This window comes from Cryptosporidium ubiquitum (genome assembly GCF_001865345.1).
Source record: "Cryptosporidium ubiquitum isolate 39726 chromosome Unknown contig_5, whole genome shotgun sequence".
Taxonomy (NCBI): Eukaryota; Apicomplexa; class Conoidasida; order Eucoccidiorida; family Cryptosporidiidae; genus Cryptosporidium; species Cryptosporidium ubiquitum.
Window position 1 is genome coordinate 191,072 of NW_021639809.1, and position 18,937 is coordinate 210,008.

The window sequence follows — 18,937 nt, forward strand, 5'->3', positions numbered from 1 at the left end:
TTTGAATATGCTCCTTTTATTTGGATGAATAAACTTAAAAAGGGAAAAATGAGCAGTAAAAAGGTCTTTTTTGCTTCAAAGTTCATGATAAGTGTTGAATAGAGTATTATTAAAAAAGAAACTAGAATTAATCAAGTTATTTATTTTATTTAATTTCTGTCCCCTCTAAACTTTTTTTTATCCTCTTTTTTTTTACATTTTTCATTTTACATTTTTTCGGTACCCATGTTATTTTGAGAATTTTGATCTTTTTAATATTTTGAAAAAATCCAATAATTAGACTCATTAAAGTAGAATTTCATTCAATAAATCAGTAAATTCTCAATCAAAGCTCATTTTTTCTTAGGATATTTACCTTACTGAATTTTTTTAAAAAATATTTTTCGATGGATCTATTAAGTGTGGTACCGTAGAATTTAGGCGGGAAACTGAATTTTAAAATGTTGGGGAAAAAAAAGAGTGAGCTAAGTGAGTTAAATTAAGAACAGGAAAATTAAAAAGATAGAGAAATAGATAGGACAGATTTTCACATAAGGAGTTAAATTGTGTGTAGAATAATTAGATGGGTGGATGGATAGGTATATGAAAACTTCAGTTTATTATTAATGACGTCCTAAATTGACGATGGAAAACAAAGATGAACATCAGGAAGGAGAAAGTGGACTTTTTTGTATAGTTAACTATTCGGAGGAAAATAATGAAGATGTAGCCAGAAGTAATTTAGAGGAAGGAGTTGATGAAGTAGATATTGGTAGTCCCACTTCGATTACAAAAAGTTCGGTATCAGATTCATACTCTTCAGTGAGTTCATCACCATTTATTTCTATTTCAACAAAATTTTCTGGATCTATTCGCACAGATTGCAGCATCTCTCAAATTTCCCCGGGATTAGATTTGGAACCTTACTTTTTTGGATCATCATCAGAAAGTTCGATACCTACTTTTCCAACAAATATAGACTCTGGCTCCAGAAAATCTCAGTTTTCAACGAATATATTAAAAAAAGAGGAATACCAAAATGAATGTATGAATGGCTTTTCACTAAATACTTCAGAGAAATCGCTTGAGGAGCTTTTGTCTGAGAATCTGACGATTAATGGAATAGTAATGAAGAACTTGAATGACTTAGTATCTACGTATTCAGGAGATCTTCTTTCTGAGTTAATAAAGTTAGACTTAAAGTCTATAGTGGAAAACTTATTTGGAATTTACTCAAAAGAATATTATGAAAAGAGTCTGCCACTAATTTGTTCTTTTCTTTCAATCCTTCTTGAGCTTTCGTTCAATGAAAATAAACTAAATGAATTAAATATACAATTGTGGACTTTTTTTGAATATATTATGAAAGAGATATTACAAATTTTCGATATTAAAGAAGTTTATGACCTTCCACTGATTCCAGTGGTTTATTGGATGATAGAGAATTGGAATAGGTATGACATATTTCTAACTTTTAAGCATGACCAAAAAGATGAAGAGGCCATTATTAAAGGTAAACTAAATGGAATCCTTTTTTCCCTACATATTAGGAAAGATTTAGAAGCTCCTAGTGCAGTTTTAGAATATTATTTCAGATTAATACTAGATTATAGGCCTACCGATGCATTTCAAGGGTGTATTTTATATGTAATAAAGTCCACTCAATTCCTAATAAATTACTTATTACTATCTGACGATGTTAACTTTTTAGAAGTAAATTATAGAGGAATTATTGAGATTTTCAACAATTTTGATCAAAATAGAATACAAATCTTTTCTAGAACACTGGACGTTTTAATCTCGAATTCAAACCCAGATCAAAACCAAAGCCAAATCCAAGACCAGGTAGAGTATTTAGCTTGCATTAAAACCATCCCAATTTACTTCTTTTTAGCTTTCTTCCTGATAAAATATCCGGAACAAAATACTATCCAAAAAATTCTCTTGGATATCATCACTTCAATATGCGACAGTAATTCACTAGAATTCGAGCATAAAAAGCAATCAATTATACACATAATTAATTTAATATTATATTCATGCAAAAACACATCATCTGGCGGGACATTTGACATGTCAGTAATGGATTTATTATTGGAAATATTTAATTTAGAAGTATGGAAATACTTGGATAGGCCCAAAACTTTGGAAGCTTTAAATTTGTTGGATGAAATTATAAGAGATTTGACAAAAAGACTAAGATTGGGTGATTGTTCAAAAAACGAGTTTGAGGCAATTTCAGGATTATACAAGTTGCAGAGCATATTACTGGTAGGTACTAGTGACAGCTTCAAAAACAGAGATGAAAAGAGAGGTAAGGAGACTTATAGTGAATATGGAGAGAAACCAAGTGAGAATAGTTGGAAGTCTAGGCTGATAAATAACTATTTGACTTTAAATGAAAAGGACAAAAGAATAAGAAATGTTGGAAATACTTGTTATTTAAATTCTACAATTCAATGCCTGGCATTGAGTTACTATTTCTTGGAATGGCTTCATGAATACATGAGAAACAATTTCTCAAAACCAAATAAATTAATCCTTTATCTTTTTGAATCTCTGAGTTATTTATTGGAACCGATAAAAAAAGATCGAAAATATGACATAATTGGGAAACTTTACAATAATGATGATGCTAAGTCAATAGATATAAGGTTTATTAGAGAGATCTCAGACCAGTTCAGTTTCGGAAAACAACATGATGCTTGCGAATTTTTAAGATATTTATTAACAAATATTGATGATGATTGCTTACCTTTTATGATGACAACAGAAGATTTTGTTGAATGCTTGTCTTGTGGAGTAATCCAATCTAAAGAAAGTTATTCATTGTCCATAATTGATTTGTACGTTTTTAATAACACCCCATTTGGATCATCTAACAGAGAAAGTTTTAACCTAAATAATGACACAATAACTTTAGATTCTCTAATTAAAAGTTACTTTTCAGCAGAAAAAATTCCAAACTCTCTTGATTGTGACCATTGTCAACAAAAAAGTGCTTCCAAAAGGTGGATTTCATTAAAGAATCCCTCCAAGTACGTTGTTTTGGCAATTCATAACTACTATTGGGACCGAAAACTAAATAAAGCTATAAAACAAACACAACTTAAAATAAAGTTTAATGATTTCTTCATACTAAATAATCACAAATACATCATTTATGCTCTAGTTTTTCACAAAGGAGAATCTACATCCTCTGGACATTACTTTGCTATAGGAAGGAAACACTTTTATGATAATTATAAACAAAAAAATCCGAATTGGTTTAATTATAATGACAGCATTGTATCAAACATTGAGTCATTCTATCAGGTTCAAAAATCTAGTGAAAATCCTTTTCTTATTTTTGCTTTGCTAGCGGATAATTAAATGTTTAATTAACAAAGAAAACTTCCCTCCCTCTATTCAATAATTATGTATATTAATTTCTTATTCATATTTCTCTCAAAATATTAATCTATTTTTCTTTGATTGTAGTTTTATGTAAATTACATGTTACCGGTAGACAAGACGTCCGCATGCAATGCAATAAAATGCTGATTTACGAGACATAAAGTATCGTGCAATCTAAAAAATGCTTTCAGAATAGAAAATAAAGGGAAAAATGTGTAATTATTGTGTATAATATCACGATATAGTTAGTATAAAAAATGGCAGGAATTTTTATGTAAGACAAAACGTGATGTATTAATAATTAAATATCAAAAAATATAATATTAATATTTAAAGAGAGGTGCATTTTAGGAATTTAAGTTAAGCTCTGTTGTTTGGATTGAAATAGATTATCAAAAAACATATTTGGTTATCTGAACAGTTATACATGCCATTAAAACATTATAAGGAGAACTACAAACAGTCAAATTATTGAGAAGAAAAAAGGTTTTTAATGCTTCTTGATTATTTTTAGTGTGAATACTTGAGAATTATTTTCCCCAAAAGGAGTTTCATAGACTTTCCAGTTAAATTTCCAAAAAATCAACCCAAGTAAGAACAACTAATAAACGTTCTTCAATAATAATTTCCCTCTTAGTTAAAATATTTACATTTTTACAGCTTCAAACTTTGTCTTTTACTTGCTATATGGAAATTGGCCTAAATTAGCTGAAAAAAATGACAGGGTTTGGAATTAATGATGCTATTTTAGGATTGGCATTTATGTATTCAAGTGCAGATTTAATATCTCAATGGGATAGCTTTTCTACATGTTGCCATCCAATACAGCTTTGGTTAATTATAAGTTATATAACAATTATTGCTTTCAGAGTAATTCACTATGTTTCCAGTTATCTCACAGAAGGAAGTGATGATGTATTACCATATAGTAGTACCTCAGGAGCACCATTCTGGTTAAATTTATCAGTAGTTTGTTTAATTTTTCCTTTCTTCCTTTCTTGGACTGTAGTCGGTACTATTTGGCTAAAGAACATTGAAGCTAAGACTCCACAATGTTTAGCTGGAGCTGGTACAAGCCATCCTTGGTTTTTGATCTTCTGGTTAGTACTTTGCTATGTTTGGATCGTTGCTTATACTGCTTTTATTGGTATATCCATATTCTTCGAGTTTAGAGTTAGAAGAGCAGAGGAAGATCTCTTATTATTAGAGAATGATGAAGTTGTTAGACGTTGGGGAAGACTTAGACTACTTGCAGATTATGGTATCCACTTTATTAGACATGGTCTTACCCCAGTTGAAGTAGCTGCTTTGCCTGTAAGCAAAGTTAAAGTTGAGGAATTTAATGATCCTTGCTCGATCTGCATTGAAGACTTTAAATTGAACGAAGAAATAAGAACTTTACCAGCATGTGGACATTGTTTCCACAAAGGATGCATTGATGCTTGGCTTCTCCGTAATGCTATTTGTCCCAACTGCAAGACTTTAGTGAGATATGGAAAGACAGAAACAGGTACTTCACCTTGCAGAGGAAATAGCTACATTCCAGATCATCAAAATTCGTCATATAGATCAAATTCCAGAGATTCAGTATCTACCATGGATACTAGAAGAGAAGCTGGAAGGGAGAGAAGTTATGACAGTTTGATGGTATAAGGATTCAGTTTTCTTGTTGAAGGGTGAGGAGCCTCTCAAGTAATACTGGTTTTGCTTGATTTATATTTAACAATTATTTTCCCTTATATAGACAAATATTTATTTCTAAACTGTACGAACAAACAAATAATATATAAATATTTATATAGTAATGTAGGAAAATTTATTAATAGTTTCGAATATTATTAGCACATTAACTAAATTGTATAAAATATCAAGCTACTTAATAAGTGTTTAATCTTAATTTAGGTCTTGTATTGTTGAGTTTCTTAGTTTAAACGGAAGAAATGCTTATATTACCGTTTTTTTTATGCTCCAAGTCTGGATTGATAGTCAAACAGTCAATTCTGTATTTGGTTGCATACCTCCATTCTATGACTGCATGCAAAATGTAAATGATTGAAATAACATATAATCCAGCGTTGAATGAGCCAAAGAAGTTGTTTGTTATATGAAGAATCAAAGAAATAAATGATATTACAAGGCCATCAACAACTGTGACAATAATTCCGGAAAATGCAGATATTTTTCCTAAGAGGCAGTTGGACAAATGTTTTTGAAACCTAGAGAACTTGATAATAAGTTAAACTTACCTTGCTTCTTTTCATCATCTGTAAATAGTTGATATATTATACTCAAACCAATCTTTGGGACCGAGTAACACCCAAAAAAAATTGCAGAAAACACAAATATTGCACAAATGCCTAAAATAAAAATGATAAATTTCTCACAATAATGCGCGCACTTTTATATTGCATGCATTGCATGCATTTTTGTGGACAACTTACACGTAATTTGCATGAAAAAAAATTCAGAATAAATTTTCATGATGGAGATGGATACTGGTAGGAGAATAACTGAGAGGTCTGCGATTGAAATTTGTAGGAAAAGGTGATTAAGATTGCTTTCGTTAAGAAACTGGGTAATAAATTTGGAATAAGAAATATCAGTCGATGGTGGGGTAAATTCTGAGGAAATTGTGCGGTTATTTGTAGAGAAGTTGTACTCAAAGTCGTTGTTTGCATTGACTTCAAATTCTCTGTTTTGTATATATTCTTTTTGGTATTTCCAAGTAACAATAAAGCTGGAGAGTTTTCCGAATCCTAAAGTAATTGCTACCAAGAATAAAGATATCGATGCCCAATAATCTTCGAGATTCTGAGTTTCTAAATATATCTTTTCTACCAATTCTTTTGATAAATGGATAATTGTTAAAGGAATAATGATTGAAATCATGACATCCTCAAATGCTGTTTCAAATGCTAAACAAAAGATCCTATTTCTAATATTAATATCTTGGCTAACGAATACAAAACCTTCCAAAAAGTTGGAGATTTCGTTCTGAATTTCTTTTATGCTAAATTTATGCGAGGGATTTGCAACACTTCTTTCATATTCAAAGGCTTTTTGAGCTCTTTCTTGATTAACATTCATATAATATTCACCAGAATCTTCGCTGGTAGTTAAACTGGACTCTTTACTGATTGGAATACCAAATTTATAAAAAAAGATTGAAGTGGTTGAAAGGGCCTGAAATACTGAAATTATAATAAGAATTGGAATTTCAATTCCTGAATTACTCAAATCAAAGTTATCGTATTTAGTTAATTCCTGGTTTGAAAATACTATATTAATTCCTTGTTTTGAGTTGCGAAAGATAACTAAAGATAATATTGAAAATGCTAGAATTGGATTCAGCACTATAAATGAAACGTCAAAGATTGTCAGGTGAGTGTAAACTGCTTGGGATTTTTGAGTTGCTGTGATTTCGATGTCATATTGATTAGAAAGATAATTTAGTCCTCCACAATCCAAGTCAACAACATTCAATAGTGAAATTAGTGCACCGTCTAAAGCTATTAATATGTAGAATTGTGTATTTCCAATAATCTCCAATATTGATTTATATCCAAAATACCTTCCAACGACATAAACAAAAGGTAGATATGAACACCAAATAAAAGATCTTAGCATTGTTACATATACTAAGATAATTCTCATTGAAATCTTTTCAGAAATAACTCTTGATACTGGAGACATTATTACGAGCATTAAGTTAAAAACTAGTCTGGCATTCCCAGCTGCTAAGTCCGACTCCATCATAAATGTGATTACTGTACCAAAAAAACCCCACCAAATTGCTGCTGATATTACACTAATTAGTTGCCCATAAACAAATAATCTGTAAATCTGGTCTCCATTTCTTTCTCCGGAAAAGCTATTTGAAAACCAAGACAGTGTAGAATAAACTAAATAATATATCCATCTTTTTAATATTAAGAATTTCTCTCTAACTATTATCATAAAGCTTGGCAATCTTCTTTCATCTAAACCTAAGTCCGGAGGAATCACTCTAATTGTGGGTATCTGAAGGTATCCTTGGCCCAGGCGAGGAAACTCATCTCTGTGGTTATTCTCATACTCTAGCCTATAAGTTTCTCCCATGTAAATACTTTAATTGGCAATATTAAAAACGTTTATTTGCCTTTAGGAAGTGATTAAGAAGAAGAAATTAAGATGTTTCTTCATTATTGACTTTTCTTATCTCTGAAAATATTATATATTTCTTTTTTCATTCGGCCCCTCACCCTCCATTTTACTTAGTATTATATTACTATTTAATTATTAACCTTATAAAATTAAGTGTGTAGTTAAAATACAAATAGACTGTGATAAACAGATATTAATTAAAAAACAATAAATTAACAATAGAATCTAAAGTTTAAAATTTTATTTATACCTTTTTTAATTGAATCTTATTACCTCGGAAATCTCAATCTCCCCCTAAAATGCATAACACAAACAAACTGCATGTACTTAGGGTGCATTATTGTTCAGAAATAAAATAGAATTTTTTCAGGAAGACCAAATAATCGGTTGAATCTTCCTAGATTTTAATTTCTCATTAAAAATACCAGAAAATGTCCATTCTGACAGTTACTTTTCACCAACAATTTAACATTGAATTACGTTTTGGCGGGGAAATGGGCTTTTTTTCTATCTTAAGTGAGTATTTAAATACTAATATCGGCTCTATTAAGATGAGTATTTGATGAAGATCCAGCTGGAAAATGTACAGAAACATTGGAATAACAATATTTGTATTGTTTATATTAAGGTTTTGTTTTTGGCTGAAGAAGAGGCTATCACTCAGTTTAAATAATAAGGAAAAACCACAGAGAAATGTTAAATGTGGTGATAAAGTTAAGATATTGACAGTTTTAGGTTCAGGGGGCCATACAACGGAGCTATTAATGCTATTAAGGGATATGGATTTACGAAATAAAGTTTCCTTAAGTTGTGTGATAGCAAGTACTGACAAGTTTAGTTTGGAAAAAGCGCTACACGAATTTTCTGAAAATCTACAGGTGGAAACATGTAATGTAAAGGACTACGTGAAATTTTATATGATAAAAAGAAGCAGAGAGGTAGGACAATGTTACCTCACTTCAGTATTAACAACTTTGATATCTCTTATGGATTCGATGAAGGTGTTATTCCAAGGTAGATATGATTTGATTATAGTGAACGGCCCTGGTACATGCATTCCTATATGTTTTGGCTCTTTGATATTGGAGGTAAGTTAAGATAGCAGGGGGTTTGAGTTACATGCAGTCAATTAGATAGTGAAAACATTTGATTTTTTTTTGGATTTCTTTTCACAAAGATTTCCCTCGACTGAAAATTATCCTATAAGTTAAAATGACTTGAATATGAATATTAACTTTTTAAATTGTAGTTTCTCTTTATAAAAAGCTCAAAAATTGTATTTATAGAGAGTTTTTGTCGTACTAAGACCCTCTCGTTAACGGGTAAACTATTATTGCCATTTGCAGACAAGTAAGTTAAAATATAATTGATAAAATGTTTTAAATTTGAATTTATTTGACTATTTCGTTAATTAAACTTTTTTCCTCTCATTTAAATAATAAAAATCTAAATTTTTTCAAGGTTTATTGTTTTATGGCCTTATTTAGCAAAGAAATACCCCAAGTGTGAGTATTTGGGAATACTATTTTAATTATTATAGGTTTGATTATTGACATAATTGAATATATTGAGTGTAATTAAGACAAAACTAAGGATTGTTGACAATAACTTTGAAATGTCAGAAAATTTTTTTAATATTCAGGACATTGCAAAAAAATCAAGGGATTCAGGAATAGAACTATCTTCCAGTACTATTGAGGAAAGGAATTCAATTTTAGAACACCTTGCAGAGGAAATATACTTGAATAGGAACGAGATTTTGGAGGCAAATAAAAAAGATATAGAGAATTCTGAAAAGAATGGAATTTCGGAATCAATGAAAATGAGACTATTTCTGGATGAATCAAAGTTAAAGGCATGCATAAGCTCTGTAAGAGATGTAATGAATTTGGATGATCCTTTGGGAAAATGCACATTATCTAGGGAAATCACAAGTAATGGATTAAAATTATATAGAAGAACTTGCCCAATAGGTGTAATATTAGTTATATTTGAAGCAAGACCGGAAGTGGCTATTCAAATTAGCTCATTAACTATAAAAAGTGGAAATTCAGTAATATTAAAAGGTGGAAAAGAGGCAATAAATACCAATAGGGCGATTTTAAATTGTATAGAAAATGCAATTAATCAAGTTAAAAAAAACTATATTAATATTAATAAAGAAATTGTACAAATGGTTTTTTCTCACGATGATATAAATAAACTTCTCTCATTTAACCAATTTATTGACCTTGTCATACCTAGGGGGTCCAATGAGCTTGTCCAAATGATAAAAAAAAATACATGTATACCGGTATTAGGCCATGCGGATGGTGTGTGCATGTTATATGTGCATGTGGATGCAAAAACATCAGAAGGTGTAGAAATTGTGATAGATGGGAAATTGGATTATCCGGCAGCATGCAATTCACTGGAGACTTTGTTAATTCATAAAGATAAATTATCCGAGTTTTTACCTGCATTATTGTTAAGATTAAAGGAACAGAAAAAACACATAAAGTTTCACTCAGATAAGGAATGTTTAAAGTATTTTGAAGGCGAACATGATGTTTGCGAGCTGACTGAGGACCTGTATCACCACGAATTTAGTTCTGAAGAGATGTGTGTGAAGTCAGTTTCAAGCATGGATGAGGCTATTGACCATATTAACCAATACGGTTCTCACCATACAGATGTGATTTTAACTCAGGATGAGCTATTAGCAGCATCATTTATGAACAGAGTAGATTCTGCATGCGTATTCCACAATTGCTCTTCAAGATTTTCAGATGGATACAGGTTCGGGTTTGGTGCTGAAATTGGGATTAGCACAACAAGAATTCACGCACGTGGCCCAGTGGGACTGGAAGGTTTGTTGACTTACAAGTACATGTTAAAAGGTCATGGCCAGACAATTGCTCAGTTCAAGCATGGCAAGTTCACTTTCACAAAGAGAGAGATAGTTTAACCATGGATTAATACATTTAAAAATATTAAGATAGTCATGTGATTGAATTAGCTATAGACGATATTATATCGAGGAAAATGCAGGATGGAATCGATATAGATGCCACTACTGGGCTAAAAATGTTTGGAATTATAAGTAATATAACTATATAAAGGTAACTTGGTATTTCATATTCTCCAAATTCAAGGATTTTGGCCAGCCTTGGTTCTGGATCAAAGAAACATCGAACTCAATTACATTTGTAGCTTAAGTAGGCTCCTATTGCCCCAAAAAATCCATCTAAATAGTGGAAGAAAATATTAATTTTATCATTCAGCATGTGAGAGTATTTTTTAATAGACTTGATGATTATTTTATGATGATTTGAGACATAGTTTCCACAAAAAACTATGTTTTCGTACTTGTAATTTGACGATATCAAACATATAAGGTACGAAAGATCACTGTACATCATATTTACGATGTTATGGACAAATTTCTCTTTTAGTTCGACCTCTCCAAGATATTGAGACGAAGACGATGATGGAGAAGAGGATACAGAGGCTTCCTTGACAAACTCTTTAAAGAAGCAACAATTCGAGTTAATTGAATCCCCCAAGTATTGACCATTCTTCCGCTCATAATTTGAATATAAGTTCAATAAATCACCATAATTCTCAACTCCTAATAACTTTGAGATCCCAAAAACAGTACCTCCACCAAAACGTGTTCCAGAAACTCTTTCAAATTTATTTTGGTTCTCAACTCTGATTATTGAGACACCTGAGCCAACGGAAATTACCAGACTGGGAAATATTCTAGTGTTTGAGTCCATTCTAACAAGAAATGTCTCTCCTTTTGAAATGCTATAAAAATGTGCCTGATGAAGGTTACCAGTTGATAGGTTCCCAAAGAGTTCAAAACATCCATTCACAATGCTTTGCATCTCATCAAATCGGACAACTCTTATTTGGTATTTGTATTCAAGCATACTTTTGAACTTCACGGATCCTCCTCCTGTCATTGGGACGCTATTAGGTTTGTAAAGCCCTCTTTCCTTAAGAAATCCAAGAACATCTCCAATTTGCAACTCTATTTCCTTATTCACTGGAGCTATCAGACAAAACATTGCATACTTTTTGTTACTTTTCAGCGCCTCAATATCATAAAAATTCTTTCTCATGCTTTCAAGCTCATATTCAAAAAGCTCGTCATTCTCCAAGCTTAATGTGTAAACCAGCTTAATTAGTGTCCCTCCTATATCAAGACCATAATGACTATCGTTTGGCACTTCATTTAAAACTCCTACGCCAATTATATCTAGACTGTATTTTTCAAAGAGGGACTTCATCCTTTTACCAAATAATTCTTTGTACTTCTTAACCCTTAATCCCTTGTCTTTTCTTTCTTTTGTCTCCAGCTCTCTATTTGGGCTTGCTTGCGAGTGTGTTACCGTACCAATATTAATATATGTAGTAAAAGGCCTCTGATTTTGTTTGCACCAGTAACAACTTGTGTATATTATTGTCCTTGATTATTGGTATATTCACGCAAATTTGTCATTAATCTAAAAGTTTCTGTCTTTCTTATTCATCTTTCAATTTTTATTTGCCATCAGGGCACTTTATTTTCCCTAATTTTGGAAGGGGGTTCAAGTCTTGTAGTGTCTAGAAGCTATAACAGTCCGTATAATGGTCTGTTTTCCGCTTAATTTGTGTTTTCTTTCTTTTATAGTAGCTCAAGTAATCGCTAATAATTCTAATTTACTTCTACAAAAAAAATTTCCTTCCAGTTATAATAATATTTAATTATAATGAACATTTCACAGTCAATTTTCTAATGGGGGAAAAAAAATCCTTTTCAAAAAACTAAGCGGAACGACGTTTCGATCGTCGGACCTTCAGGTTATGAGCCTGACGCTCTGAACCTCTGAGCTATTCCGCTTGCACTACTTGTCGGATACTTAAAAAATAGTTATTTAAATATTTAAAATACGTTAGGCGGGGAAACCAGGCGGGAAAACTCTAAGAAATTGTAACTAATCCAACCAATATACATGCATGTGCATGAAAGAGGCTTTTAAGGAACTGGTTGATAAAAAATCAGATCAAGGAAATATAAGGAATATCTCAATTTATATATATTAAATATAAGTTAAAGCACATTAAATACTAAATGTAATTTTGAAATCTTCTAAAAAAAGTAGGACAATTTGAATGAGACGATGCAAAAATGACATTTGTCTTCTTACTTTGGTTGAGGATGAGCCAAATAAATAGGATAGTTATCTGTGATAAATTAGTCCTGGATTGATTAGAAATATTATTCAATATTGTATTTATAAATATAAGAGTATTAGTAGAAGTAGTAATTGTTTAATAGTATATTAGTAATAGTGGCGGCAATACATAGATAATAAGTCAAGGCTGACACTTAGGCATTATTGACCCTGAATTGTGATATTTGCATGAGGCATAATAGCTCGAAGAATATTGATACCACTCTCAAGAGAAGGATTGCTGACATTAATTTGTTCTCTGATATCTCTATTTTGAATTCCCTGAATGATTCCAGCATGAACATTTGAAAATGTTTTTCTGTTGTTAGAGGCACAGTTTTGAGCCATTTGGTTGGAAAATATGGAATGGAAGGGTTGGCTATTTTCAAGAGAATTTAGGCTGACAAAAGGATTCTGTTTTTCTTGAGCACGAGGAGCACTTTCACAGGTTTCCTCTTCAATCATTTTTTCAATATTATTTTTAATTTCAAGTTCAAGCAAATCATTATCTTGATTAACGTTGTCAATATACTCTATAGGTCTCTGGTGTACTAAACCGTTTATTGGGTATACATGGTTTTGAATTTGGGTCTGGTTGAATGGAATATGGCTATCAAGGTGATGGTTTGAAATAAAAGGGCGTGGAAACTTTTGCATATGGATTTCTTGTATAGGTAAATTTTTGTTTTTGGAGTATTCCAAATTCATAGGCCTTTCTTCTTTTTCTTGGTTAATACTAAGGGATGGGTAGTAGTATATGCTGTTTGGCATAGTTTTTGTAGTGTTTTGAGAGTTTTCATGGATTTCAGGGAGGCAGTTTCCTGGTTCATGGAATTTACCACTTCCAAGATTAATAGAGTGAAAACTTTCAACACTATCGTCAAAATGAATCCCCCATTTGATATCAGAGTTGACTTGGACTTTCTCATCTTCCTTCATTTTTTCTATTTCTATATTATTTACTATGTCCTCTTCTCTTCCCTTTTCTTCTCCATAAACATTTATTTGTTCTTCATTAGTAAAATGAGATTCCTTAGGTTCTTGAGAAGCAATTTGTTTCTGTTCTAGTGTTGTATTAGTTTCAGGGCTGATTTGAGAGATTTGACACTCTCCAAGAGTTTCTTGGTTAATAGGGGTATGCTGATTATCATTTTGTATTTCAGTAGGTTCTTGTAAATTTTGTATCTCCTCATGGCACTCTTGTCCTTGTAATTCCCTGTAGTCATTTTCGTTTTTTTCTGTACAGTTATAGTGTTGGTTGTTGGAATTAGCATATGGCTTTCTAACTTTGTTCTTAATAGGTTTCTTATCTTTGTTGTATATTTCCTGTCCATTCTTGGCGTTTTGTTTAAGCTCTCTAAGGGGTTTTAATGCAAATTTGTTGGATGAGTGGAAGTTAATAAGTTCAGATTTGCTAATGCAATCATTTGAGTCAACAATCTCATGGACATAAGCACAGTTTGGATTATTACAAATAGAGTTTCTGATAAAGCTATTACAATACTTGTTGGTTCCAAATGAGCATCTAATGATATTTTGTCCAAACATTTTTTTCCCATTTATGTTTTTAATAGCTTTAGTAGCAGATAGTTCGTCGTAATATGTGATAAATGCACTGCATGTATCATTATTATTAGGTAAAATCCTCATATTTAAGATTTTACCATACTTACCAAAAGAGTTTTCGCATGATAGTATCTCTCTCTTAGCTATAGAATAATTTAGACCTACAACATAGACCAAATTTCTCTGAATAATCCTCATGTCTTCCAAGTTAGAAGCTTCATTAGATTTGTCTATATGTTCAATAGTATCAGAATGATCATTTTGAGTCTTATTACTTTCATTATTAATTAATCTAGAAACTGTATTTCCACACCAATTAAAGCCTTCATCTTTGCTTAATGGTTCGATTTCACGATCGCAAGGTCTGCTTGTCAGACTATTTTCGTATTGTTGCCTACATGCCGGGCACTTATTGTCCAGCTGGTCTCTAACATGATAGAAACACCATAAACATATTTGATAGCGACATTTACATGGAAAAAACTTTCTATCTGTTTCGTCCATCTCTTCCATACATAATGGACATGTATAATCAACTTTTGTCAAAGTAGGCCCGGGCATATTATTACTCACTGTCTGAGTTTTATTTACATTTCGACCTGCTCCTACATATACTCCTCCTTTTTCTCTGAAATTCGAAACGGACGGGTTCTGCCTACCCATACTACTCATATTTAACTACAAAAATTTTACTTTCAAAATCTTCCTTTTCAATTTCAAGAAAATAAAATGTTTCCTCAAATTCTTTACATCAGAACAAATATATAAATTTTATATTCTTATTATTTTCTCTGGACCTTATTTTTTATTTACCTTTATTATTTGCCTTTATACTAATTTAATTATTTTCTGGTCTGGCGCCATTATTTTGGCGCTGTTTGGTCAAAAGTTTATATCGAGAAATGAATATTTTAGGGAGAAGGGAACTAAGAATGGAATTTAGGAGAAGAAAAAGAGAGAGAGTAGGAATGGAGGAGGCAAAATAAGAGAAGGAAATATGAGCGAAGGGGGGGAGAGATGGAGAAAGAGGGCAAATAGATAAAGAGACAAATAAAATTCTGCAGTTAAGCAAGATTTTCATAAGAATTAAATACCGATTTTGAGCGAACTTGAATTCAGGGCAGTTTTATCTACAAGTATAGGCATGCAGAATATTTGCATATTCTGCATGCAGCTTTTGTAAAGTAGGCAAAGTTGGGCCCGCCAAACTATTAAGGTAGTGGCCCAATGCCACTGAATTTAAAATGAATGCTTATATTACTAGTAGATTTTTTAGAATACTAATGTTCTCTTCCTACCACAGGTACAGTTATTTACTTTCTGGAAAAAATGAGCTTTGGGGCTAGCTAGAAGCCAAATAACCCATTATACATATACAAATCTTTCTGTTTAAATACTAATCACACAGCTTTAAGACTACCTTTCAATAGTTCCTCATTTTCTAATTTAAATAATTACTATTATTTTTCAAATTCTGCATGTAATACATAATTTTAGGCGGGAATCTTTTATTCATTAAGTAATGTAAAGTTGTAGCAAGAATGAGAAATAGAGGGAAAAAGTTGATAATAAACTTAAACAAGTTCTTCAGGTAAAAAGTTTAGATAAAACTAGGTATTAAATGAGGGCTATAATAACGCAAGTTGGATGATTGAGCTGGTTTATAATAACAAAGGTTTAAGTTGAATATTTATCTAGGTTGGCACAAATAAATATTATAAGGGTATTGAAGAAGAAATCTTTTGATGTGGGTCTAGTTGGTTAATTAAATTCGACAAAATATAATAAGATTTCCAAGATTAAGTTTCATCTGAAAATATATTAATAATGTAAAGTAGTTTGGGTAGAATAAATTAACTGGGAATATTGGTTATTTGTAATAATGATACTATTGGATAAAGACATCCAATGCTTATTTTTTGAGTTTGTCTCGAGTAAAATTAGTATAAATATTAATGATGAAAATACAGCATGTGGGAATTACACTGTGAATTTAATTAATAATACTAAAAATGAATCATCTATTTTAAAAAAATCAGAGAATGAGGAAATAATAGATAAACTGAAGAAGATATTTCTAGATAAGGAGAACAACTGTATTAATTATGATGAATGGGAAACCCAAGTAGTAGAAGGGTTGTTAGGAATGAATAAGCTTTGTTCAGGAACTTTATATGAGATGATGAATGATGAAGTAAACGTAAAAAACTCAGTTCCAGAAGTTTATTTGAATCATAGAAATTCTGTTCAGATAGAGTATAATAAAGTGGAGGAGTTGGTGTGTAAGAAACTGAATTTGGTTCAGTTTTATGGTGGGTTAAATTATTTTAAGTTACTATCAAAATTGTCAGAATCAAAGGATTACATTTATCCTTTTGGATTTAAACCAGTATTGGAGGAAATAGTAAATAGGCATAAAGCATTACAATTTTTAGTTAAAAATGAAATATTTAAAGAGCTCTATATTGAAACAATAATATCTAGGATATTTTATGAATTGGATACACTAGAATTACGAAAATTAAGGTTTAAGGATTTTAAAAACACAAATTTGGTGGATGTATTAATAAATATGAATGGAAATGAATCATTTGACGACTTAATCAATTACTTTAATTACCAACACTTTTATGTTTTATACAGTCGTTTTGTTGAGTTAGACATTGATGAAGATCAATATTTATCCTTGGATGAGTTTAAAAAACATGATTTTGGATCAATAACTGAGTGCGCCTTGAAAAGAATCTGGGATTGTAATATAAAAGAGAAAAAGGAATTGTTTCAGGATGAAGTAAACCCAGATCGAAAAATGAGCTATCATGATTTTATTTATTTTTACATTAGTGATGAAGATAAGACAACAGAAAGAAGTATTAGGTATTGGTTTGAGATTATTGATTTTGACTGTGATGGATGGATAAGTTTTAATGAAATTGATCATTTCTTTAGAGAGCAGAAGAACAGATGTAATGATTTAAATTATTTTATTCCAGAATTGAATAATATTTCTTGCATGATGAATGATTTACTTATGCCAGGTGTACACGGAAAATACAGGCTGGATGATTTTCTAAGAAACAAATTGGTTGCAGGTCATTTTTTCAATGTTCTAGTTAATACAAAAAAGTGCCTTACTTCAATGTTCATGGATGCAGAACTAAATTCACTGCAAGCAGTTGTTCTTCCAAAGCTGGGTTGTAAATCCCTTTCTCCTTGGGAATTACATTGCCAATATCAATATCAGATCATTCAAGATTCAAGAAGTGAAGAAAACACTGAGGCAAAAGAGAGAGAGAAACAACAATAAATATTAGTAATAATTTCACAACATAAGTTAAACACGGACAATATATTCAGGTTTAACATTTTGCGGACTTTTTTGCATGTTTGCATGTTATGCATGCAAATAAACACGTAATGCCAAAAAAAAACCTATGAAAACAAAATTAAAGAAATTATTACTTCTAGTATTGCTTTAAACACCTATTACTATAGAATAATAATGTATATATAGTTTTATTGTATGATTTTTCTCGGGAAAAAAACAATAAAATTCTCTCATCATTTAATCCAATAACATTTTTTTCCCCCCAATTAGATTCTCTCTATTTCCTCAATTATTCCTATAAGTTATTCACTCTTTGTATCCAGTTATTGTAAAATGGGTCAAATATAAATTGATTTGAATCTAAAAATAAGTAATCTGTTATCAATACAAACACTGCAACTCCCAATCCTACTGAGGCTGCGAAAAAGTACTGATCATAGGAGATAAAAACTGCTAATAAGAGAATGAGTACTAATGACCATTCAAATCCTTGTCTAATCTTTCCTGACATTATTTTGTTACTATATAATATTATATATCTTGTATATATTGTATCAATGCAAACAAATATATAATTACGTATATTGCTTGTTCTTGTATTGTAATATTAAACTTCTAGCCAAAAACTAATTGAAGAATTCTTTTCAGTATTGACCTTTATTTTTTTAATTTTTCTTAAAATCGTTAAATACAGTATTAGTTATTTTTTTTAATTTTAAATAGGGGAAAAATTTTATTGTGTATTCAATTTAATAATTATTTAATTCATATATGAATTAAATGTTTAATTAAATTAATTTAATATATATATATATTCAAAGTTATGGCGGGAGTCTGGGCCATTTGTTTTTATTATGGCGTATTTATGTAATTGGTTAAAAATGTATATTAATTAGGGGGAGTGAAGAAAAATTACTACTATTTATTTAAAGATATTTAAAATAAATGATGAATTCTAAGATAAAATTCTATTTAAGTATTGTTTTCCTATATATATTATTTAAATTTAGTTTTTCCTTTCAAGGTGATCTATTTCATTATTTAATCTATCATATACTTTTTAATTTATTTTCAATATTCATATGTAAATATATTTTTATTAAATTATTTTTAAATGTTACACATTAAATACACTCAATCTATATATAGTTCACTAGTGACACTACTAGTAATTGTATTTAGTGAGATACGGGATTCTTATATACAATTTTATTAAAAAAGTAGTATGGAATTGCACTAAAAATAATTTACTTGAATTATTAACAAAATTTTAATATTATGATGTAATTTAGTGCCAATAACAGCAATCGGCCATACTATA

At 30.6% G+C, this 18,937-nt stretch overlaps 7 protein-coding genes across 7 annotated transcripts; 4 read left to right on the forward strand and 3 right to left on the reverse strand.

The window, feature by feature from the left end:
- Positions 1 to 624: 624 nt before the first annotated feature.
- Positions 625 to 3,351, forward strand: cubi_03163 (ubiqutin C-terminal hydrolase of the cysteine proteinase fold; the record flags this gene model as incomplete). The annotated part of the gene is made up of 1 exon (XM_029020176.1): positions 625 to 3,351. The coding sequence occupies one exon, from the start codon at positions 625 to 627 to the stop codon at positions 3,349 to 3,351; it is 2,727 nt and encodes a 908-aa protein (XP_028876183.1).
- A 741-nt stretch (positions 3,352 to 4,092) lies between these two features.
- On the forward strand, positions 4,093 to 5,028 carry cubi_03164 (uncharacterized protein; the record flags this gene model as incomplete). The annotated part of the gene is made up of 1 exon (XM_029020177.1): positions 4,093 to 5,028. One exon carries the CDS (start codon positions 4,093 to 4,095, stop codon positions 5,026 to 5,028), a length of 936 nt encoding a protein of 311 aa, XP_028876184.1.
- Positions 5,029 to 5,302: 274 nt separating this feature from the next.
- Positions 5,303 to 7,473, reverse strand: cubi_03165 (uncharacterized protein; the record flags this gene model as incomplete). The annotated part of the gene is made up of 3 exons (XM_029020178.1): positions 5,303 to 5,559; positions 5,622 to 5,732; positions 5,817 to 7,473. The coding sequence occupies 3 exons, from the start codon at positions 7,471 to 7,473 to the stop codon at positions 5,303 to 5,305; spliced, it is 2,025 nt and encodes a 674-aa protein (XP_028876185.1).
- Positions 7,474 to 8,099: 626 nt separating this feature from the next.
- Positions 8,100 to 10,465, forward strand: cubi_03166 (pantothenate kinase 4; the record flags this gene model as incomplete). Its single annotated transcript, XM_029020179.1, has 2 exons — positions 8,100 to 8,606; positions 9,161 to 10,465. The coding sequence occupies 2 exons, from the start codon at positions 8,100 to 8,102 to the stop codon at positions 10,463 to 10,465; spliced, it is 1,812 nt and encodes a 603-aa protein (XP_028876186.1).
- Positions 10,466 to 10,694: 229 nt separating this feature from the next.
- cubi_03167 (uncharacterized protein) lies at positions 10,695 to 11,795 on the reverse strand (the record flags this gene model as incomplete). Its single annotated transcript, XM_029020180.1, has 1 exon — positions 10,695 to 11,795. The coding sequence occupies one exon, from the start codon at positions 11,793 to 11,795 to the stop codon at positions 10,695 to 10,697; it is 1,101 nt and encodes a 366-aa protein (XP_028876187.1).
- Positions 11,796 to 12,884: 1,089 nt separating this feature from the next.
- On the reverse strand, positions 12,885 to 14,951 carry cubi_03168 (uncharacterized protein; the record flags this gene model as incomplete). The annotated part of the gene is made up of 1 exon (XM_029020181.1): positions 12,885 to 14,951. One exon carries the CDS (start codon positions 14,949 to 14,951, stop codon positions 12,885 to 12,887), a length of 2,067 nt encoding a protein of 688 aa, XP_028876188.1.
- A 1,219-nt stretch (positions 14,952 to 16,170) lies between these two features.
- On the forward strand, positions 16,171 to 17,595 carry cubi_03169 (uncharacterized protein; the record flags this gene model as incomplete). Its single annotated transcript, XM_029020182.1, has 1 exon — positions 16,171 to 17,595. The coding sequence occupies one exon, from the start codon at positions 16,171 to 16,173 to the stop codon at positions 17,593 to 17,595; it is 1,425 nt and encodes a 474-aa protein (XP_028876189.1).
- Between the last annotated feature and the right edge of the window lie 1,342 nt (positions 17,596 to 18,937).